We start from the raw sequence: 24,647 nt of genomic DNA on the forward strand, positions 1-24,647 counted from the left end.
AAAATGATTCTGTATAAACGGTATCAAGGCTTGGCATGTTTAATTCTCTCTGGGACTTTTTGATCCAACCCATCATCTTAAAACTCAAAGGATGATTTCCTTTTGTAACTGCCGGTACAGCAAACTCTCAACATAGTTGCTGACACCTCCAGCTGAATTCCATCCGCCTCTTCCATCTTTGCCACTAATAACAATTCCGCAACTGGACCTTAATTGACAATTGACAACGATGCACGAGACACTATAGAATCCAGCTCACCCTCCAATAGCTATGTTGGTTTTGCAAAGCTAATGGGGTTGAAAACTTGTGTTTGTCAGCTGAGTCAGCAAACGTGACTCAGATACATGGTTAACAGAGCTGTTTAGGCAAGAATTTTTCAGCCTCCCTTTGCTGACCATAATAACCACCCTTCTCAAAGTTTAAAAGGCCATCTATTAGGAATTTGTAATGCACTCAGGACAGGCTGAGTGACTTCCATATCCCTGCTATAGCTGTGCAGCTTAAAAGGACCTGACGGTGTGACGAGTGCATCTCTTCAAAGGGATGAGCTTTTTATTCAAAGAGGTGAGTCATAAATCAGCTACTACAAAGATGGCCCGGGAGATAGTGCATCTGAGTGCAAACCTAGTGAGTTGGATGCTACTCCTGGCTCTGCTATTAATTCATTATCTCACTAGGGATGAGTCCCTTGCTGCTCTGTGCCTCAGTTTCCCCATGTGTAAACTAGAATTAATTATACTTTCCCACCTTTGAGATGTGTAGATGAAATCTGCTCTATTGCTAACATTATTACTGGGCTAACTGACTGATAGCATGACACTCCTATGACAGGCTGTCCCTTTGGGCATGATATTTACCAGCTGTCTCTTCTTCTGCCAGATCCCACCTTGTGGACCCAGGAACACGTGCGCCAGTGGCTGGAGTGGGCTATAAAGGAGTATGGATTAATGGAGATTGACACATCCCTCTTCCAGAACATGGACGGCAAGGAACTGTGCAAAATGAACAAAGAAGGTTTCCTCCGAGCCACCTCCCTTTACAACACAGAAGTTCTGTTGTCTCACCTCAGCTACCTCAGGGAAAGTAAGTGCCCCTCTGATGCTGGTGCAATGTTTTCTTGCGGGGTGGGGGGAGGAGGGAAACAGGCGGTGGTGAGTTTTGAACATCTCACGATGCACTTGGGTGATAAATGGAGGGGAAGAGGAAGAGAGAGGAAAAAGGGAAAGAGTGGAGAAAAGAGAGAGAGAGGAAGAGGAGGAACAAAAGGGAGTGAAAGATAAATCAAAACTAAACTCATGAAATATTGTTTTACACCAACCAAAATTAGCCTGTGGAACCCTCTGCCTCAAGATATCACTTAGGGGAAGAACTTAGCAGCAGTCAACAAAGATCTGCATATTTATATAGATAATAGGAACATCCATGGCTATATGATTAAAAAGACAGACTTTCTTCAGTGACTAAGCCAACTACTAAGTGATGGGGTTATGGGGAGATTATTCCATAATTTTCCATTTTAGAGTACTTGCACCTTCCTCCAAAGAACTGGTGTGCACCATCATCAGAGACAGGATATTGACCTGGCTGTGAGCCAGGCTGGCAAGTCCTGTGTTCTTCTGGATCCGGCTGGGAATTTTGTTGAAGGAGGAGAAAGTACGAAAGAGACATTCACTGACTATGGCTGCTCAAAAGCCGGCATGGTGTGAATAACCCTGTGTTCAAAGGTAGCAGGATTTTGTTAAACCTCTTTGGTCCTGTCCCCTGCAGCACGGCCCTACCCCAGCAGGACCTGGGAGGGCCTGCTCTTCTTTTAATAGCCCATTTTGCTTTAGTAAGGTCCTGCAGTGGGCTACCAAACAGGGATGGGCTACTCTTTTAAAAGAGCTATAGCATTACCCAGAGAGGAAGGGTGATCCAGTGGTTAGCCCAGTAGTCTGGGACTTGGGAGACCTTGGTTCAAGTCCTTCCTCTGCCACAGATTTCCTATAGGACCCTAGGCAAATCCCTTAGCACTCTCTGCTTATAAAACAGGGATAATAACACTTCCGTATGTAAGGCTGATAGACCCCAGTTATTGGCAGGCAGGATCAAACCTGGGACCTCTGAAGCTAAATGCATGAGCTAAAAGCCATGTGGCTGTTAGCTAAGGCTGTACAGCAGACTCATTAATCTCTTTCTAAGTGGCTTTAGGGCCACTTGATGGGACACAGCACCACACCCAGGAGATGTGTGGGTTACACCTACATCCTGGAAGTGTCCTGAGGATAAATACATTATGAGGAGCTCAGATGTGATGATGAGAGGCCTGATAAGTAGATAGATCCTACATGATCCCAGCTCATCAATTTTCTTTTCTATCCACTGCATTTGCATTCCTTTCTTCCTCCCCTGATTTCAACCTTCCAGAGCTCAGAGGGTTATGACTTCGATTGGAACAACTTTCATGGGGATGTAAAAACTGAGAAATGAAAGGTAGAAAACTGATCAGGAACAATGTGCTGCACAGCAAGGTGTGGGAGACCGACAAATGTGTATTTTCTTACAAATTGACGGTGCATAACTCTTATAATCTCCAGAGAGCTGGAGATGTCTCCTGTCTGGCCAGTGCAGCAACACAGTTAGGCAATGCAGTCAGATATTTAGGATGGAATTTTCAAAAGCATTCAGCATTAGTATAACTCTGCTCCCACTGAAAACAATGGGAATTTTACCACTGATGGGAGAGGGAGCACAGTTAGATCAGTGCAAACCCCACCCATATTTTGTAAGATGAGCTAAAATGAGCTGAATGAACTGATGGATTTGAACTCCCCCCACCACCCCCTCCACCACCTCCCCATAGCTGGATGATCACAAAATAATCAGATTTATCCAAAGTCATTTGCAATTTTCTTCAGCAAATGGTTGTTGGTCCACATAACATTCCAAGGGTGAATGTCACAAATGAATATACAAATCACTCTGACACTTACATAAAAAATGTGCACCTATTTAACTAAAGGAAGTGATTTTTCCATATGCTCCCCCATCTGTCTGTATCCATCTGTTGTTTCATGTTTTATACTTAGATTGTAATCCCTGGGGGCAGGGACTGTCTTTTTGTTCTGTGTTTGTACAGCGCCTAGCACAATGGTGTGCTGGTCCATGGTTAGGGCTCCTTGCCACTAGGAAAATAGAAAAATGATTATTTAAAACCGATTTACTGAAATTGGCACCATTTCTGTGTATAGACAAGGTCTGACTCAAGGGAGCAGTGTGAATTTTGCAAGCAGATAAATTATTTTCAATTCTGGTAGGGTGAATATTTGCATGAAACATTCACTTTTCTTGAGCATTGGGAAAGGATGAGCATTCACAGAATGTGACTGTGAAAGAGTCATGGATGCTTCTAAATCACCATTTGTTGCTGAGTTTGAGCAGATAAATAGCAAAATGTATTTCCTTTATTGCCCCAGCTCCAATCAGGAATCTTCTCCCACCTCTATCCATAGGTAAAGAGCACACATAGTAGATGGGCGAATGGAAAGCTGTAGGAATGTTTTCCATGCTCTTTTCCTGTTTATAGGCTATGCTGGGCCAAGTTAAGCCCTGTGTAAATAGGTGCAACTCTCAATTATTTTAGCAGGAGTTGCAGTCTTCTTACACCAAAGCTATATTGTAAAACAATAGTTGTGTGTATAGGGGTGCAGTACCATAAGTGTGTGCATCTAACCGCAATCCAGGTAGACTTTGCTTAGTCTGGGGTTTAAACCCAAAATTTGAGCCAGATTCTAAGAGGTTTCCAAGCTTTCTGAAGAGACTGGCTGAATCAGGGCTTGTGGGTTGAAAGCAGATGTTTCATGACTGCCACCTGCTCTGTGGATAAATAGAAGGTTCCATTCCCCAGAGATAGCAACCTGGCACCTTGCAAGGGCATGAAATTAACTTTATAATAAATATACTTGTCCCATCCTTGGTACATAGCGGGTCTTTGGGTCTAAGAAGATTGCAGGTGATAGATAGAGTAGATTAGATAGAAGGTATGCGTGCCCTATAATATATATATGTATGTATATGCAATCTCCTCAGACCCAAACAGTCACTATGCAGAAAGGATGGGACAGGTATTAGACTGCAGAACAGTGTCTTTGACATTCTGTCAAAGTGTCTTGCTGTCTCATTACAACCCAAAGAGAAAACACTTTTATCAAGAAGAGAAGATGCTTCAATCAGTACTAAGAATGATTTCTTTAATGATTTTGAAAATAAAATAAAAATAATAGGGTATTCTAACTATTCTGTTATGACATGACAGCAGTAGTGATTATAGAACCATAGAATATCAGGGTTGGAAGAGACCTCAGGAGGTATCTAGTCCAACCCCCTGCTCAAAGCAGGACCAATCCCCAATGAAATCATCCCAGCCAGGGCTTTGTCAAGCTGGGACTTAAAAACCTCTAAGGATGGAGATTCCACCACCTCCCTAGGTAACCCATTCCAGGGGTTCACCACCCTCCTAGTGAAATAGTGTTTCCTAATATCCAACCTAGACCTCCCGCACTGCAACTTGAGACCATTGCTCCTTGTTCTGTCATCTGCCACCACTGAGAACAGTCTAGCTCCATCCTCTTTGGAACCCCCCTTCAGGTAGTTGAAGGCTGCTATCAAATCCCCCCTCACTCTTCTCTTCTGTGATATGTATTACAAAACCCCCAGATATCTAACCCCAGATCCGAACACCCCAAACTAGGGAAGAGTTGGATCCATCTCTGAGCTGCCCAATTAGCACCCATTTCTGTAATGGACTGAGCCATGTGATGCCCTCCTATTACAGGCACGCTATGCAAGAGTGTGAAAATAATATAAACGTGAAAAAAAAACCCACATAAACTAAAATTCCAGACAACATTTCAGAATTCTAAACCAAACATTTTCTGAGACTGACATTTTTAGGAAATCCTGCTTCAAAGGCCATTTAAAAAATATTTGTTTTCATTCCAGTTCGGGACAAAATCAAATGTTCAATTCATACCTCAACCACTAAATTTCCCATTTAGCACTGGGCAAATCAATTCATCGCTCTCGGCCTCAGTTTCCCCAACTGTAAAATGAAGATAAGATCTTTCTGCCTCCTTTGGTCTGTCTTGTCTATTTCAGTTGCAGTCACTTTGGGTTGACTGTCTCTCATTAGGTGTTTTTACAATGCCTACCACAATGGGGCTATGACCTCAGCTGCAGCCTTTAAGGTGCTAACATAATACGAATGGATAACAATCATAAAAGATAATGTCCCAGCAGAAGAATAGACTAGATGAGCTCATCCCAATTAAGCCAGTGCAAACCTGAGTGACTCTGTTGGATTCAGAGTAGTCAGTAAGTCCAGATTTACACTGATGTAACTGAGAGCAGACTCTAGCCCCAAGACTCCAGTCCATCTCTGGCTTTTGCACTCATACATTTTACCCAGTTCAGACCCATTGGCTTCTTTAGCCTTAGTTGGGCAGCTCTGCCAAAGCCATGCAAGCATTGACCTTAAAGCAAGCTTCTGTGTGAGCGTAGGTCAGGCAGCCTTCTGAAGAGAATTCCTTTCCATGCAGCTGTTCCCATGTCCGCCTAATGACAGTCTGGTTTCTGGATTGCTGGGTAACTCCCTGGTGGAGTAACGCCTTCGAAGGGAGTTTATTGTTTTTCCAGACTGATTTCCAGCGGATGTTTAGTGCCGAGCCTCTGAGCTCAGTGCCATGGGGAGATGGTCTTTTATTTTCCTTTTGTGGCCTTGTTTGTTTCGGAGACATCCGGTTGCATTACTGCGGGGGAGGGGCGGAGGACACATGGTGGCAACAAAGTACAGAAGGAGTTGGAAGGAGGAGGAGTTGGAAGTCTATAGGCTAAAATATATCCCCCATTTATGGGTGAAGGGGGTTATCTATCTATCACATTTATGTGGCTCCCATCACCATAGTATCTGACCCCTCACAATCTTTACTGTATTTATCCTCAAAACACGCTTGTGAGGCAGAGCAGTTCTATTATCCCCATTTTACAGATAGGACACTGAGGCATAGAGAAACTAAGTGACTTGCCCAAGGTCACACAGGAAGTCTGTGGTGAAGCAGGAAATTGAACCCAGGCCTAGGTTGTGCCCTAACCACTGGACCATCCTGCCTCTCTACAGCATTTCAGATTTTCTCCCCACCCCACAGTGACCCCGGCAGAAACGAGCCACTGCTAAGCCAAGTCCAATGGGCAAGTCCTGTCCAATCTGTCTCATCTATGGTGTCCCTCCTCAGAGGGTCCTGAAGTTGGTTTGTAGTGATGGGGGACCCCAATGTTTAGGACCCCAATGTTCAGAGAGGCAGTCAAAGCTAATCCGAAATCTCTAAACCTCTTTGGCAGAAATGGGCTGAGAGCCCTTTGTCATAAGCTTCCTGGCAAGGTTTCCTTTGGTTCCTGTTACCCTCTGGCTTGATGTGTAATGAGAGCAGCCCATGAAGCGTGGTATGTTGGCACTGCTGCTCCTAGTCCTGGACCGAACCAGAAAGCACCAAGGGGAGCAAAAAATGGAAGGAAAAATCAATTGGTAGCATTCATCAGACTTCAATGAAGGCTCCATTTGGGCCAAGCATGAAGGTTCCAATCAACTCTTAAGACAAGCTGTTCTGAACTAACCCAGATCCCAACACCTGCGAAGTAAGGGAGAGTTTGGATCCTAAAATGGATGGAATCAAACCCTTGGATCTGAACACCCCCAGATCTCTAGGAACTAACAGAGCCAGATCCCAGCTTTGCAGCGTAGGCCCATCTCCAGTTATTATAGTGGAACTGGCTCATCTATCCCTGTTTGTCTGAGACTACCCAAACCTTCACTGCTTTTCCCAGTACATACGCCATTCGTTCCCCCGTAGAAATACTCTTTCCTTAAGCTTGCCTTGCAGCCTTTTGACTGGAAAGATAAAGATTAGGCCAAACCTATCACCATCCCCAACCCTTTTCCACTCCCCATTCTCCCCCCTTCAGTCTCCAGCCTGGACTGACCACTGTGCTGGTATCTTTCTCAAACACAGTCTGCCTGGTGAAGCCTCGGTACTCAGCCAGCCAGCTGTGGGAAGCAAGATTTGGATGTCTTTGTGCTATGTTTGGGATGAACTTCAAATGAACGGTCGCCTCCCATCCTTTCCTTCTGCAGTCACTGGGGGCAGGTTGTGTGGTGTGTGCAAAAGAAAAGAGGCTGGAAAAAACAACAACAATCAGACTGTATTTAGGGGTAGTAGCAGAGGAGAAGTTTGTGGTTTTGACCCCATATTGAAGCCAAACAAAACTCTGGCTCCAAAGACAGTAGAACCTTGATCCTCCCAAGTGATCTGGAGACTCCCAGAACCTTTGTAAAATCAGGGGGTTCCGTCGTTGGGGAAATGGGTACAACCCCTCTTGAATGGAGGGATGCAAAGGCATTTCAGGTTCAATTGTGTTTGAGCCAGGCTCAAGGGATGGATTTGTGGATAAAAATCTCTCTGTGTCACATTCTCTCCATCTCCCCTTATTAAAAGAATACAGCTGTAAACCCACCCCTCCCACACACACCAAATACTATGCAGTTCCTCCTGCATGATGGAGCATTTGAGGACAACCACTGTAATATCCTATGCCTTCATTGGTAAGGCTCTGTCTTGGGGGCAAACCCTGATGTCTTTACACAGTAGCAATTCTGCCCAAACTCCCGTTGACTTGGGTAGGTGTTGACAAGGGCGAAAACGGAGCTCTCGGTCACAGTGTGAGTTTTGCTCCAGGATGAATGAACCCAGGGCTGCGGGGGCTGGCCCTTTCTCTCTCCATCTGCCTCTCTCTGTCCAGATCTCTGTGTCGCTAGCTCTCTCTCTCTTTCTTCCTCCTTTATTTAAACCCCTAATAGGAACCACATTTCCTTTTCTGTGGCGTTCCCACCAGAAACCTCAGACCATTGGGCAAAGGTGAGAACTTTCAGCAATTAAACTGAGGGAGGCTCCTTCCCTTCCAGCAGTTCAGCCTGCATTTTTGAGCATCAAGTAACTGTAGGTTGCTCTTACAAGCTCACTCAGTTCTATTCCCTCCCCGCCCACCTCCTTTGCTCCGCCAGTCTGCTTGACCAGGCATTTGCAGCCTGTTTAGTCATAGGAAGCTGTGTTTCTGAATCAGCCAACACTTCCCTGTCTGGCTGAGGCAAGCTGTGTGGTGCTTTGCAGTCAGGATCCAGTTCAAATAAGCCTGCAAATGAAAGGAGTGGAGATGTCAGGCCAGTCCCTCCTGAGCATTATGAAACAAATACTTGAACCACAAACCCACTCATATGAATATGAACAAAGTGGCCAAAGCAATTGCATGCCTTCGACAGCAGCAAGAGGCCATCGGTCTAATTTCTCTTGGTATATATACTACACCCTTCATTATGGCATCTGGGCACCACATCGGAGGCATCTTGTTCCAAGCTGCTTCCTTCCCCTTTCCCCCACTCGTCCCAACTTGCCAAATTGTCCATCCACCGCTCTTAAAAGTTCCACTGTACTATGCTTCATCCGGCAGCACCAAGCATCAGCTCAGGATGGAGGGGACTACGTTTTACAGCTACCCCAAGGCTGCCTTTCAACACCTCCAAACTGTTTTCAGATGCTGGCTTGCACAAGGCTACAGTTTGGTCTGTGTTTGAGGTGCTGGGAATGCAGTGCTCATCTGGGCCAGCATTACTAGCGCTGCTGATGTTTGGAGCCTACATCCTACCTAGCAGGACGGCAAGACTCACGACAAATGCCAGTGGAGTAACGCTGGCAAGGGTCTGGCCGGTGTGGCTAGGAGGGAGGTAGACGCTGCTTGTGCAGAGCTTAGTATTTAGACCCTGCTCAGTCAGTGCGAGAGAGGTGCACACCAATCCCAGACCCCTGCCAGAGCGTTTGCCACACTCCAGGTACAGTCAAGTTCTAAATACATAGGACCAGGTCTCCAGAGTAAGGGGGTTCAAATCATTCATGAGCAGTGGAGAGCTGGTCCATCCACAGCAGGGCAGGATTGCTCCCTGCACTAGGTCACATCATCAGCCCTCAGTGAGAGAGGTCCCACTCCCATTAAGAATGTCGCCCACACACAGACATGCATACCCTCCTGAGTAGAGGCTCCTTCAGAGAGTTGGATTGAAAAGTGACCCCAGAAGCACATGCAGGGTAAATATAATGAGATGACTGTGAAATGCACATTACACGCCCGCCTTCAAGCACTCCCACTGCGTCCATAGGAGTTCATGGGGGATGGGATCAGTGCTTAATTTGTGCCAGGACTAGCCAGAGCTGAGCCCTGGCACCTTTGGGCTTGACAGTTCACAGCCCTGTCACCTCCGGGCTTGCCACATCACTTATGAAAGTAAAAAAATTCCTTGATCCTCGGCACCTTTATCATTACAAATTAAGTACTGGATGGGAAAGAGGGACATTCCCTCTGGGGATCCCACACATCTACCCAACTTGAAGCATAAATCCTTCCCTCTGTGACTTGTTCTTTACCGTGGTACTTAATGCACTTCTGTCTCAAATACATTTGCTTAGAGAAGGGACTGAGCAAAAGACCTGGGATCTGCACCAAAAACCCAGCCGCCTTAGAACACTGGGACTCAGACCTGATGGTTGTAACTGCCGATCCAAAAACCGGGATGTGAATCCTGGAAACGTTCAGATCCCACCTTCACAGTTCATGCCCATCTCCAATCTCTATGTGTGAAACAGGAAATGTTTCACAGCCAGAGATGGGGACAATCTGGTTTGGATAAAATAAGCAAAAAGAAAAGGAGGACTTGTGGCACCTTAGAGACTAACCAATTTATTTGAGCATGAGCTTTCGTGAGCTACAGCTCACTTCATCGGATGCTTCCACGGTATGCATCCGATGAAGTGAGCTGTAGCTCACGAAAGCTCATGCTCAAATAAATTGGTTAGTCTCTAAGGTGCCACAAGTCCTCCTTTTCTTTTTGCGAATACAGACTAACACGGCTGTTACTCTGAAACCGGATAAAATAAGAGCTCCCTTCTTCTCCTTTATGACTATTCGTGTTACAGTAGCTTCTAGAAGCGCTGTTGGCCTAGGTGCTGTACAACCACATCTATAATAATATCTAACTCTTAGATGGCAGTTTTTAATCGGTGGATGGGGAAACGGAGGCATAGAGCAATGAAGCAAAGTGATTTAGCCAAGCTCATCCTGCATGCCCCTGGCAGAGCTGGGGCTAGAACCCCAGTATTTTGAGTCCCAGTTCAGTGTTCTAGCTACTAAGCAACACCACGTCTCGCACTGTAAGCCAATGTGACATTTGCAGGGGCATCAGTTTCAGGGCTGTGTTTCTCCTGGAAGGAAGTGGGAGTCAAGAGCAGGGCATGGAACAGGCATTCAGGACACCACTTGACACTGACTTGCTTTGTGACCTTGAGCAGATCACTTAGACTCTCCATGCCTTCGTTTTGCCATCCACAGAACGCCTAGAATACCGTTGCCGTGCACAGCAGCACTGAGAGGGTTAACTGACTGATGCATGCAAAATACTTAGCCATCCCAGCACAGCAGGTGCTGTAGGAAGTGCAAAGCAGGGATGGGTGGAACAGTCTGGAGAAAATAAAGAAGTGGCTGAACCCTCAGCTGAGACGGAGGGGACTGAAATCCTGACCCATCAGTGAGGTTACCAAACTGCCCATTCACTTTTCCACCCGTTACTCTTGCCTACCAGCTCCAGCCAGGTCCGGTAACAGCAACACCAGAGAGATGCTGCTACTGAGCCATCCCTAGACACTATCTCTAGTTTACAGAGTGGGGCGACTTACCCCAGGTCACACATTAAGGCCTGGTCTACACTTCAGGTTAGGTTGACATAGCCACATTGGTCAGGACTGTAAAAAAAACCACCTCCAGGAGAGCCAGAGCTACGTGGAGGGAAGAATGCTTCTGTCTGCGTAGCTCCCTTTGCTCGGGGAGGTGGGATTCTTACACCCATGGAACCTACCCCCTCTGTCTACACGAAGGGGTCAGGCCAACAGAACTACAGCAAAGTCCAAGGTGGAGACATACCCTGAGTCCGTAGCACTGGCAGGAAGCCCGGCCTAGCAGCCTACCATTCCACCCACTAGATACAAGTCCCAAACCAGAGCTGATAAGGGACCAGACTGTTCACTGTGGACGGTGATTCAGGCTCTTTCTTAGGAATAGATTTTGTACAAGCATTCAGGGCCAGATTTTCAAGGCTCAGTGCCCGCAGCCCAGGCCAGATTTCCCAGAGAACTCACCTCCCATTGAGACACCTCACTCACGGGTCAGATCCTCAGCCTAGCTCAGCATGCAGCAGCCCTTACTGGGATGTTTATGGCCAGGTGTTCAAGAGAGCTCAGCGCCCCACGTGCAACCAACATACTGAGCTCTTTGAAAATCTGGCCCCTAGTTCCGGGTGATGACATCTTCCCATCCCTCCCACCCCCTGGCTCTCCTCTGCGCTCCCTAAAATACACTGAATTCACATCACTGTAACCCCCTTTATTTGCCTTCCAGGTAGCTCATTGCTGGTCTACAACACTCCAACCCACACAGAACCCTCCTCAAGACTTGCGGCCAAAGAAGGTCAGTCTGCTTTTTTCTCTCCCACCCCCTTTCTTTTCTCTCTCTCCCACACTCTCCCCCTTCCTCTTTCTCCATCTCACCATCTCTTCGCTCCTCTCCCTCTTTTAAATCCAAAAGGGGATTCAGCTCAGAGCAGAGAGAATCTAAACAAACTGGTTGCTTATGTGCATTTTCCTGCATGGGGACTGAGATGCTCCGGGAATTGATTCCCCTAAGAATCCTTCCAGGGCACCGAGGTTTCCCTCCTTGCAGTTAGACAGTTCAGGCTTTCGCCTTCATGACTCACAGATGTCCCAAGATGCACCCTCAGGAGATATATTGCCACACAGTCTCCCACAGTGGCTGCATGTTAACCCTGTATGGAGGCATGCAGCCACCCAGGGGATATTGCTGCTGGTTGAATAACTGTCTAGACCTATGGGAAGCCTGGAGCAGGGGGCAGCTGCGTTTGCAGTTCTGATCCCAGATCCTGTGTTGGGTTCGCTATAGCTGGAGGGGAAACTTACCAGCTGCTTTTCCCACAGCATGGCTTAGTCTGACTTTGCGTTATTCTACTCTCTATACTGCAGTGGTTCAGTGTAAGATTCATATTCTGCTGTAAATCCACTCCAGAGAGGTGTGACACTGTCCCCACAACTCACAATCCCACATACAGGATCCCCCATCCTACATTACGCCATTCTATTTCCCCTAGAAAACACTCAATCTAAATCCCAGCTTCACGCAGCGTTTACAGGCCTAACCTCCTCCACCTACACAAAAACAAGCACAACGTGTTTCAGAACCCTGGAGCATACACCAAGAACGGCGAGTTTGGCTTCAGAAGAATCCCATGGTTTGAGCTAATAAATAATCTGTCTTCCTCTGTTCCTGGAATATTTCTGATTGTGTTAAAAACAGAGTCTACTTTTTTATGCCCCTTGCATGAAAAGATGAGTTTCCATGCACACAGATTACTGGCAACACCTCCATTTGCAGACACACCCATGCTGAAATGCAAACTACCGCTTCGCCAGCCAGCCCCATTGCATAAAACTGTGCGATGTTTATTTTCACGTGTGTTTGTTAGTGAGTCAGTGAACTGATTACATTGTTGCTGTTCTTTACATGAACAGGTTTTAAACCTTGCTTTTTGCACGTTGCAGGCACTAGGTCAGTAGCTCTCACTCTACCCACTGGTGAGCTGAACTCTGGACCCAGTGTGATGCCCAAGGTCCTGTGTTGCAATAAGCCCTAGAACCAGGATCCTAACCACCTATGATCACAGTGTTTTTCACATGAACCCTGATCAAACATCAATTCTGGGGTCATGAAGAAACTTGTTTGCACCTTTCTCTGAAGCAGCCGATCTTGGCTACTAGCAGGATACTGGGCTAGATAGGCCTCGAGTCTGATACATGAATTCCCTGTGCAGTATTTCAGTTACATACTGTAGCTGGGACTTAACCAGCCTAGTTATCACACCCATCCTTTGCCTCAGTTTCTCCTTCTTGGGTTCCCTATTAACTTCACATAGGTTTTCACATGTCAAGTGATGCCTTCTTGGGGCCTGGTTTATTAACCTAAATTTCGATAGAATACACAAAATCTTCCACACAGCCTTTCTAGCTGGCTCACAACCCCAGGTGCCGTGTTCTAAGTCCTGTCCCGGCTCAGGCTTTTGTCCAGCAACCTTGCTCCCCACACAACCTTCCTGACTGCCCATTTGCTCTTCTCTGCCTGAAGCTAAAGAGAATGTCTTACCAACTGATCTCAGACTGCTGTTATATTCCCCTGTCAGCCTGGGTCTCAGTCACATGCTCCCATCATATGACTCCTGGACTCCTTCTCTTCAATGAAGAAACAGGAAAGTTTGAAACCCAACCCTCTTCAGGCTCTCATTTAAATGCCTAAATGGGAGTTGAGCTTTTCTGAAAATCTGGCCCCAACTGTGGGTGCTGAGACCTTCTGAAAATTCAGGTCTGACTGTATATCTTCCATACAAGTGACCAGGTAATAGTTAAATCTTGGTATTTAACCAAAGGATTGGAATCTGCTTATCATTTCTTTCCGTAACAGTCTTATTTCTCTGCATTGTATGTAGGGCCCTCTTTGAAACATGCAAGTAATGTTTGTCCCTTAAAGATTTCGGCCTGTTCTCACACACACAGATGCACAGTTTTCCGCAAAGCCAAAGGAATATTTTGGTTTAACAGTGTTGTACCTCCCATCCTATCAGAAGTCATTTGTATTTGTAGACATGAGCCTGGCATGCAGGTTAGCCAATGAACCGGAAAGGGGTGCTCACAGCATGGGACTCTGTTATTTACAAGCCCTCTTCTGTGGATGCATTGATGCAGAAAAGAAAAAGAGGGGGGAAAAATCCACCTCACTAGTTAGAAACTGGAGAATCCAGGTGATTAGAGTTCGGAGAGGATTTACATTTCAGGCCCGGAAACGTCTACATTGCATATCGAGAAGTAACATTTTCAAAGACTGAAAAATGTTTGCAGTGTGTAAATAGACATGTTTGGATAAAAGAGCATCTGGGGGAGACTGGAGGACTCAGGGTAGTAGCGTTATTAATTATTTGTGCTATGGTAGCTCATAGAGGCCCCAGCCAGGTTTGGGGCCTCGTTGTGCTAGGTGCTGTACAGACATATCGTCCCTGCCTCAAGAAGCTTACGATTAAAATAGACAGGAGAAAGGGGGAAAGTCCAAGCTCACACAGCAGGGACAGGATTAGAATCCAGGGCAACTAAGTGTCCTTCTATGTAAGGTACTTATCTGTCCCCTATTACTGGGGTATACACACACCTCTCTGTCTTCAATGTATTTATAGCCTCATGCTCCTGTGAGCTAGGGCAGGAGGTGAAGCTCAGGCTAATTGATTTGCTCCTGAGCATAGTAGGAGACAGGACCAAGCACAGAACTGAACCAGGGTTTCCTCTCTCCCAATCAAATGGCCTGATTACTGGTCCATCCTACTTCTCTAGCTAGTACCCCTGCTGCGAGACCATGCTGCAGACTATTGTAGTATTGCCAAGCCTAAGCATGCAGAAATCTTGAGATGGGGCTTAAAAACCATGAGAGTTAACAAATAATATATTTGGGGGTCTTTTTATTTGCCATCTGGTTTTTGAGCCTTTAGGATACAACCCAATCATGTTTTCAAGCTGTTCTCTGGAACTCTAAGGGCTAGAAATGTAGATTTTTTTAAAAAATGAAAGCAGAGTCTCATTGTGTCACTTGTGGCACCTTAGAGACTAACCAATTTATTTGAGCATGAGCTTTCTCTGAAACCTGTCATTGTGTCACTTGACTCCAAGAGCTGGGGCTTGAATAAAAATAAACAAATATTGGACAACTCAAAAAAGTTGACAACACTGGTTTTGGCAATCCATGTTTAATGATGTATATTACCCGTATCCACATGGGGGAACTGAGGCACAGAGAGGTCAAGTGACTTTCTCAAGGTCTCACAATGAGCTACTGTCTGAACTGGAAGCAGAACCCAGGAATCCTAGCTCCCTGTCCCATACTTGGTAACCATGTCACACTTCTTCCCAGGGCCCAAAAATAGAACCCAGGAGTCCTGTCTCCTTTCCTCTTACTGTAAGCGCTAGTAAGGGTGTCCTGTCTCCCAGTTCTCTGCCCTGACCACTAGGGATGTGCTGCTACCCTGGCTGCATGGCTATTACAGTTGCATGAACTCGCTGAGAGCTAGCACATGTGTACGCAAGCAGGGGAATCACACCCCTAGCTCGTCAGGCAGACGTAGCCCGAGATCACAAATTTAAAGAGCAGCAGCATGCGATGTCTGGAGATGCTCCATTTGACTAGATACGCTCTCTGAGCCAGCACTTTAGCACAGGCCTCTTTCCATGTGCACCACCATGCTGGTTTAACCTCAAACATCTGCCCTGGTCCCTAGTTTTAGAGAGAGATGGATTAATGTTGCTGATTACAGGTACTGCTTTTGTCCCATATATAGCCATCCACTTGAGCTGCTATTCCCTGGTGCCCCCTCCTCTTTGCTGTCTCTGTATGAGCCAGTCATCAGTTAATAAAACATGGCACATTACAGAGACAAAGCCAACCAGGCCTTTCTCCCACTCTCTTTCTACTCTAAGAGTCATCTATTTAAAAATAATAAAAGCTTGGCTAGGTCCTGTTTGAATAAGAAAACACATAAGCACCTACTTGCCCACTATCCCCCCATAAACACAAACAGACACACACACATCCAGGGTGGTGCTCTTTCTGTCTGAGGCCAGGTGGTGTTGCTAAAAATAAAAGCAAGAGAGCGTGGATTTGGTCATGTTTGTTAAAGGGAGACCCTCCATGCAAAAATCACACTTCTTTCTGACTTCTTTTTTTGCCTACTATCATTGCAAGTCACACTTAAGATCACAGAAAAGGAAGGAGATTAGAGGGGAAAATGAAGTGTGGGGTTTTCCATTTCCTCCCACCCACAATTTGAGTGCATTTGATGGAGCTACTAGTATTGTCAGTTTCACTATAGTCAGTTTCCCCTGTTATTTGTGTGGCTCTTTCAGGGAGTACCAAGGACGATAAAAACATTCTTGTTTAGTAGGAAAACGTGGCAGCAAAGCCATAGATATTAGCAGTGTTAGTACCTGACACTACTTTTATTATTGCATTACAGCTGCACCAAGAGGCCTCAGCTGAGCTTTGGGCCCCATTGCATTGGTGCTGTGCTATCTCATAATATGAAGCAGTCCCAGTCCAAACGGTGCAATCTAAACAGAGAAGTCAAGACTCTGGGAATTATTATATCTGCATTTTACAGATGGGGACCTGAGGCACTGTGAGGTTAAGTAATTGGCCCAAGGTTACACAAGAAATCTGTGGCAGAAATGAGAATTGAACCCAGTTGCCTATGCCTCAGGCTGGTTCTCAAATACGAGACCTTTCTTGCTTCCTTTTAGCTCACTTTTTAAAATATACTAGATTTCAAGTTGACACTTCCTTTGACTAGGAAATGCTCAGGTTAAAAATCATCCATTTTTTTCATGAAAATGTATTTTTCCTTCTCTGTTTAACATCTCAAATGATTAAACATGAAAGGATTTTTTTAAAATCTAATTTATGCTCTACCATTTAAGCCGTTCATTTATTTTCTGTCTTTCTCTTCTCTTTGAAAATGCAACAGACTTAGTCAGTTTCTTCTAGTCACTTTCACTTTGCAGCACAAGGTCACAATGAGTTGGATAGAAACCTTGCAGGGGTTTGATTATTTGGCTTTGTTCCTACTGAATTTAAGTAATAAATAATCATCATCACAGAAGAATTTTGATTGGCCTTAGTTCTTTGTAAAACTTGTTTTTACAAAATCTGAACCGGGGGCCAGTTGTGGGCTTTAATGTTGTTTCTTTGTGATTATTAAATTAAGAATGTATTTATTTGTTCAAAAGCTAGGCTGGAATGATAAATCCTGAAGGCTGCGTTGGTTTTCATTGGGTAACATCCTCATGTTGTCGAATGCGCAATCAGTGGACACATCTGCCTCCACTTTGTCTGTCTGTCCTTACTTCCTTTCTTTCAATCATTATTATAGCTGTTTGTATTCCAGTAGTGCCTAGAGACCCACACCTGCTAGGTGCAGTACAGACACATAATAAGAGACCCCAACAGACAAGACAGACAAAGGGCGGTAGCTAGAAGGGGAAACAGAAGTACAGAGAGAGATGAAGCAACACACACACAACAGGATGGTGCAGAGAACTTGGTACAGAACCAAGATTACCTGTATCCCAGCCCATTACTCGCTTCACTGGACCACACTGCTTTTGTGTCTGTCATAGCATCATAGAAGAGTCAGAGACAGAAAAGACCCTCTTAGCTTCTCGGGTCAACCCTACTGTATTTTCCTTGTGTGCTTTCTAGGAACCCACATGGATAATGCAAAGGATCTATTTATTCAAGGTCAAATGCAACACACATATCTGATGCATATTCTTACACAACATTATACAAAGCATATTCAATTCTTGTATCATGTGTCTGTGACCATTGCCCTGTTGACAGTCTGGGCATCCCTTTTAAGGGCTACCTATGACTAAAGCAACCCCTTTGAAGAAGAGCTTTAGCCATTAACTAGCAAACAAGAATAGTCAGTTTTCCATCAGGCTAAATGGACTGGTTGCAGGTGTCCTCTGCCTTAGATCCCTCTCCTAGAAACCACTAAAGTGTCTGTTTAAGCACAGGCTTAAAGTTAAGCGCCTTTCAGAATCAGAGTTTCACATAGCTCAACTTTATACTGTATTGTACTGTAAACTTGGAAGGCAGGTGCTCATGGCATATTCATTTTCTCCTCTGATTATTTTGGCTGTTTTTGCACGCAGCTGCAGGTAGACAGACACTGCTAGCTCTGCTCAGGCTAGCATGCTAAAAATAACAGTGTGGCCACAGTGGAATGGGCAGCGACCTGGGCTAGCCACCTGGGTACAAACCTGCCTAACCGCCTGGGTACACACTTGTGTGGCTAGCCTGAGCCTCGGCTATTTATAGCTCACTAGCTCAAGCAGAATTAACACGTGTCTGTCTGCCCAGCTGCTGCGTAGACATACCCTTAGGGTCTAAAGGACTCTGAACATTGCGTTTCTTTGCTCCTGAACCTCGTAAACTCTCAAATGTGCAGTATTTAGCATCATCGGTACAAATTGTCTTCAGCTGCCTTTGAGAAAGAAATTGCTTTAATGAGACTCATCAGGCGTTTTTGGCTGCAGAGCAATTTTCTGGTAAAGGAAATGAGGTTACTCTCCTTGCTAAATAGAAAGGTTTGGGCCCACCGAGTGCTTTTCAATGGAGGGAAAGTCTGTTTCTTTTTCCATGACTTGACTGTCTGGAGTGCTGGGTAGGATAGTGTAGATATCTGAGACACAAGAGAAGAATCTGGGAGCACATTAACTGTAAACATCCATGGAGACTCTAAACGACTTGGTAGCTCAGTAACTCACTCCTTACAATACTGTACCATTCAAATAGGGTTCTGCAGGGAAATGCAAAGTTTATGCATATATAAGTATGATTTAATCCCCAAGGGCTCAGCCCTACAAAGTGCCCAGCACTCTGGCCCCAATCCAGCAAAGCACTTTAAATGGGTGCTTAATTTTAAGCATATACATATTCCCCCTGAGACCAACGGGACTGTGCTTAAATATATGTGTGAGCCTAAGAGCTGTGCTGCACTGGGACAGCCCTTTGTTACCACACGTGCAGAAGCACTTTGTGTGGACGTGCGAGATTCCGTGTGTGTGTGCATGAGTAGTGTTGTCTCGTGCGTGCGGGCACACACGTGTGTTAAGGTTTGCTTGTAGGAAGTAGGGTGGGTGTTTGTTGAGTACAGAGGTGATGCATGGGGGGACATGGGGGCATGTGGCCCCCAGATTTCTGCCAGGGTTTATATGTCCTACACTGAACCCCACTGCATATCACCAGAACCTTTAAATTGTGCCCCCTTCTCCATCAACAGTTATGCATTGGTTTGCTTGTAGAGAGCTGTGGATGTGAAGGTTTGGGTGGGAGGGGCCTGTTTGTGTGTTTGCAGGGTGTGGCAGATTGTGAAATGTCTTGTGTGTGTGTTTTAAAAATCTGGAGGTCTTTCCCCTTCTCCGCCACTGTCTGTCCCATGCCAGCTTCATTCTCCCTTCCTTCCACACTTATCCCCAACGTACAGCAAATCTGGGTGCCTAAAGTAAGGCTCCTAAATCCATCCATCCAAGTAACCATGACCCTTCATTTTCTCCGAGCAAAAAGAGCTATTATTTTTTGCACAGTGTGCAATCTTATCATCCAGATGCCACTGGAGAAGGTTAGAGGGAAAGCAGATAAGACATGAACTGAAATTTCAAAGGAGCCCTAAATAGCTTCTAGTTAGGTGCCTGAATATGGATTTAGGAACCGGCACCCAGCCTAGAAAATTAGGGCTGATGTGTCTGCTTGAGTTATGTACATCTTTGTGTTTCTATGCAGAGTAGGATTGTGCATTCGTGTGAGCATGCGTGTGCTTGCACGGCGTGCATGGTTGCATTGATGGAGTTATGAATAGGTGAGGTGGGCATGGCTGCACATGTGCAGCAAAAGGCCATTTCACTCCAACAGGTAAGAGCTAGGGCTGGATGGAAGTCAGGAGACTGAAAATCCCCCAAATGTAGACATTTTGAAAACATCTTCATTTTTCAATTTTCTAAAAGAACTTGATTTCGAAAAATGTAGGGACTTCATTAACTGAGGATGTTTGGTGTCAAATTTTTCAAAATGTCAGGTTTTTTTCAGATTTGCAGCTAGAAAGTGGGGTGGAGCGGAATAAAAGAAAAAAACGGGACACTGGAAAAATAGCTTTTTTATTTTCAGTTTTCATCAAAAATTTTTTAAAAAGAAATTGAAAATTCTCTGCTGAATTTTTGTGTTCATAAACAAAGCCATTTTTGACAAAGAAAAGCTTTTCATGTGAAAAATATTAGCCAGCTCAAGCGACCAGAGGTTCTTTACTTTTTTTATTATTATTTATTTTTTGTATGTTGGTAACACTCCTTCTTTGTGTGGAAGGTTTTTGGACCACTTTGACTTTTATCCATGTCAGAGAATGTGCAGTGGTAGCTCTGTGCCCTTTTAATTGTCTCTGAGTGTGATGATTTTTGTTGATGCTGTTTGTTCTCCTGCTGATGAAATACTCCTACTCCATTTTTAGTTCCATTGCACAGGAAAAGAGCAGGGTTAGTGGTTGGGTTTTGTTTTGGGGTTGTTGTTGTTTGCTTTTGTTGTTGTTAGAGAGAGAGAGAGAGAGAGTGTGTGTATGCACGTGCTTATTATGATGATTCTGTGGCCAAATGGGGATTTAGGATTCCAGGAGAGACGGTAGCTAGCGCTCTTGGTTTCTTTTCTTTTTTAAAAAATTGTTTTCCTTTGAAATTCCAGAGTTAGTGTTTTGTCTCCTTTCTCCCTGACCCTCTTCGGAGGCAGCCGTGTGTTTTTTCACCAAAAATACTTGAAACAAAGAATCGTTGTCTGTAAACCGTAGCAGGCAGGAAACCCAACTCACAGGGGATCGCTCTGAGCCAGCGCTGTCCCAGAGCTAGACTCCAGTTCTCTGAATTCAACCTGACAGCTTGTCTGGAGCACTTTCTAAGTAACCATTATCCTTCCTTTTCTCCCAGCAAAAAGAGCTATTATTATTTTTGCCTTGGGTGCGCTGTGTGCAACGTTATCGCACATATGTGTGCGGGTTACACATTTGCTGGGATGCGGTCACAAAAGTGCTTGGAATCGCTCAGGCTGTTTCCCAAGACAAGAGTAAATTTGTTTCTTGATAATGAGGCGAATGGGCAAATGCTGTAAAAGCAGCAGCAGCGTGTGTGTGTGTGAGTATGTGTGTGTGTGTCTGTCTGTCTGTCTGTCCCCGCCTTCCTTTTCTCTTCCGTGAGTGTCTGTCTGCTTTCTCTGTGGAGGTGTTTGTGCGTGTCTTTGCAGAATACATATTTGTGGGTGTCTCTATTTCTGTGTGTGTTTCTTTGCATTTTTGACTGTGTATGTTTGGGGCAGTGTGTCTGTATCTATGCATACACCTGTACGAGTACGCGCATGTGAGCGCTGGTCCGTGTGTCTGTGGTAGATGTGTGTGTGGGGGTGTGGGGGTGTTTGTGCGCACACACACATCTATACGTCTTGTGCGTACATACAAACTTACAAAGGCAGTTTTTCTTACAAACCTGAGTTTGGGAGAGATTGTGTTGATAGATATTTTTGCTTCCACTCTGCTCTGTGCACTGGGGGTTCTTTGGCTGATGTCCAAGCAACAAGCAAAACATTTCTCTGTGCTTGCTCCTTTTCTTTGTAATGTGTCATCCTATGCTGTGTGTAGGGTGGCAGCAAATCCAGACAGGAATCAAGAAGTTCCACTGCTCTAAGGCTCTGGGATGTTTTTCTAGGCAAGCTCTCACAACGGGGGGCTGTCGCCAATGGCCCCCAAAAAAACCAGAGCAATTCCGATTCCTGCAGGCAGGGCCATTGCTCTGAGGAAGGGAGCGAAACCCAGGCTCTAGGTTTCCTAGCTCAGAGAGGTTTTAGTTACACGTCACCCCCAGTGAAATCAGCTCCTGCAAGGGAAGAGATCAGAGATGAATACAAAGGAGAGACCCACTTCAGAAGAAATCAGAACTGCCCCAAGCATTTGCCCATTGCTAGAACCTAAACAGAACCTTGCTGAAGGTGTTGAACTGTGATTTCATTCCAGGCACCTCCTGCTTCCTGGTTCTGGTTGGTTCCAGAAACTGGAAATGGGCTTCAGCTACAATGTTCGAATCCAGAACTAGATCTGGATTAGGATCCAGACTGTTTTGGTCTGGGTCACCACCGACACAATGCTGGCTCTTACCTACAGATCCATATGTACCTCTCTGCTAGCCTCATCCACTTATAGAATCATAGAAGATTAGAGTTGGAAGAGACCTCAGGAGGTCATCTAGTCCAATCCCCTGCTCAAAGCAGGACCAACCCCAGCTAAATCATCCCAGCCAGGGCTTTGTCAAGCTGGGCCTTAAAAACCTCTAAGGATGGAGATTCCAACACCGCTCTAAGTAACCCATTCTAGTGCTTCACTACCCTCTTGGTGAAATAGTTTTCCCTAATATCTAACCTAGACCTCCCCCCCCTGCAACTTGAGATCATTGCTTCTTGTTCTGTCATCTGCCACCACTGAGAACAGCCAAGCTCTATCCTCTTTGGAACCCCCCTTCAGGTAGTTGAAGGCTGCTATCAAATCCCCCTTCACTCTTCTCTTCTGCAGATTAAATAAGTCCAGTTCCCTCACCCTCTCCTCATAAGTCATATGCCCCAGCCCCCTAATCATTTTCGTTGCCCTTCGCTGGACTCTCTCCAATTTGTCCACATCCCTTCTGTAGTGGGGGGACCAAAACTGGACGCAATACTCCAGGTGTGGCCTCACCAGTGCCAAATAGAGGGAAATAATCACTTCCCTCGACCTGCTGGCGATGCTCCTACTAATGCAGCCCAATATGCCGTTATCCTTCTTGACAACAGCAGCACACCGTTGACTCATATCCAACTTCTCGTCCACTGTAAACCTCAGGTCCTTTTCTGCAGACCTGCTACTTACCCAGTTGGTCCCCAGCCTGTAGCGGTGCATGGGATTCTTCTGTCCTAAGTGCAGGACTCTGCACTTGTCCATGTTGAACCCCCTCAGATTTCTTTTGGCCCAATCCTCCAATTTGTCTAGGTCACTCCAGACCCTATTCCTACTCTCCAGCATATCTACCTCTCCCCTCAGCTTTGTGTCATCTGTGAACTTGCTGAGGGTGCAATGCATCCCATCATCCAGATCATTAATGAAGATGTTGAACAAAACCAGCCCCAGGACCAATCCCTTGAGCACTCCACGTGATACTGGCTGCCAACTAGACATTAAGCCGTTGATCACTACCCATTGAGCCCAATGATCTACACAGCTTTCTATCCACCTTCTAGTCCATTCATCCAATCCATACTTCTTTAACTTGCTGGCAAGAATACTGTGGGAGACCATATCAAACGCTTTGCTAAAGTCAAGGTATATCATGTCCATTGCTTTCCTCGCATCCACAGAGCCAGTTATCTCATCATAGAAGGCAATCAGGTTGATCAGGCATGACTTGCCCTTGATGAATCCATGTTGACTATTCCTGATCAGCTTCCTCTCTTCCAAGTGCTTCAAAATGAATTCCTTGAGGACCTGCTCCATGATTTTTCCATGGACTGAGGGGAGGCTGGCGGGTCTGTAGTTGCCCGGATTTTCCTTCTTCCCTTTTTAAAAGATGGGCACTATATTTGCCTTTTTCCAATCATCTGGGATCTCCCCCGATTGCTATGAGTTTTCAAAGATAATGGCCAATGGCTCTGCAAGCACATCAGCCAACTCTCTCAGCACCCTTGGAGGCATTAGATCCGGACCCAGGGACTTGTGCATGTCCAGCTTTTCTAAATAGTCCTTAACCTGTTCTTTCACCACTGAGGGCTTCTAACCTCCTCCCCATACAGTGCAGTAGTCTGGGATCTGACCTTGTCTGTAAAGACTGAGGCAAAAAAAGCATTGAATACTTCAGCTTTTTCCACATCGTCTGTCACTAGGTTGCCTCCCCCATTCAGTAAGGGTCCCACACTTTCCCTGACCACCTTCTTGTTGCTAACATACCTGTAGAAACCCTTCTTGTTACCTTTCACATCCCTTGCTAGCTGCAACTCCAAATTGTGCTTTGGCCTTGCTGATTACACCTCTGAATGCTTGAGCAATATCTTTATACTCCTCCGTAGTCATGTGTTCAAGTTTCCACTTCTTGTAAGCTTCCTTTTTGTGTTTAAGCTCACTGAAGATTTCTCTGTTAAGCCAAGCTGGTCGCCTTTCATATTTGCTATTCTTTCTGCACATCAGGATGGTTTATTCCTGTGCCCTCAATAAAACTTCTTTAAAATACAGCCAGCTCTCCTGGACTCCTTTCCCCCTCATATTAGCCTTCCAGGGGATCCTGCCCATTAGTTCCCTGAGGGAGCCAAAGTCTGCTTTTCTGAAGTTCAGGGTCAGTATTCTGCTGCTCTCCTTTCTTCCTTTTGTCAGGATCCTGAACTCGACCATCACATGGTCACTGCTGCCCAGGTTGCCACCCACTTCTACTTCCCCTACCAATTCTTCCCTGTTTGTGAGCAGCAGGTCAAGAGGAGCACAGCCCCAAGTTGGTTGTTCCAGCACTTGCACCAAGAAGTTGTCACCAACACTCTCCAAAATCTTCCTGGATTATCTGGGCACTGCTGTATTGCTCTCCCAGCAGATGTCAGGATGTTTGAAGTCCCCCATGAGAACCACAGCCTGTGATCTGGAAACTTCTGTTAGTTGTCTGAAGAAAGCCTCATCCACCGCATCCTCCTGGTCTAGTGGTCTATAGAAAATGTCCACCACAACACCACTCTTGTTGCTCTCACCGCTAAACTTAATCCAAAGACTTTCAACAGGCTTTTCTCCAGTTTCATGCCGGAGCTCTGAGCAATCATACCTCTCTCT

At 45.6% G+C, this 24,647-nt stretch overlaps 1 protein-coding gene across 4 annotated transcripts in view; it reads left to right on the top strand.

Moving 5' to 3' along the window:
* FLI1 (Fli-1 proto-oncogene, ETS transcription factor) overlaps nt 1-24,647 on the top strand; it is a 115,192-nt gene that overhangs the window by 74,173 nt on the left and 16,372 nt on the right. For all 4 annotated transcript variants that reach the window (XM_077839815.1, XM_077839816.1, XM_077839817.1 and 1 more), the window contains 2 exons: nt 881-1,084; nt 11,528-11,596. In XM_077839815.1, coding sequence (XP_077695941.1) covers nt 881-1,084; nt 11,528-11,596 — 273 coding nt within the window. The remainder of the gene's footprint in view (nt 1-880; nt 1,085-11,527; nt 11,597-24,647) is intronic.

This window comes from Eretmochelys imbricata, chromosome 22, assembly GCF_965152235.1.
Source record: "Eretmochelys imbricata isolate rEreImb1 chromosome 22, rEreImb1.hap1, whole genome shotgun sequence".
NCBI lineage: Eukaryota > Metazoa > Chordata > Testudines > Cheloniidae > Eretmochelys > Eretmochelys imbricata.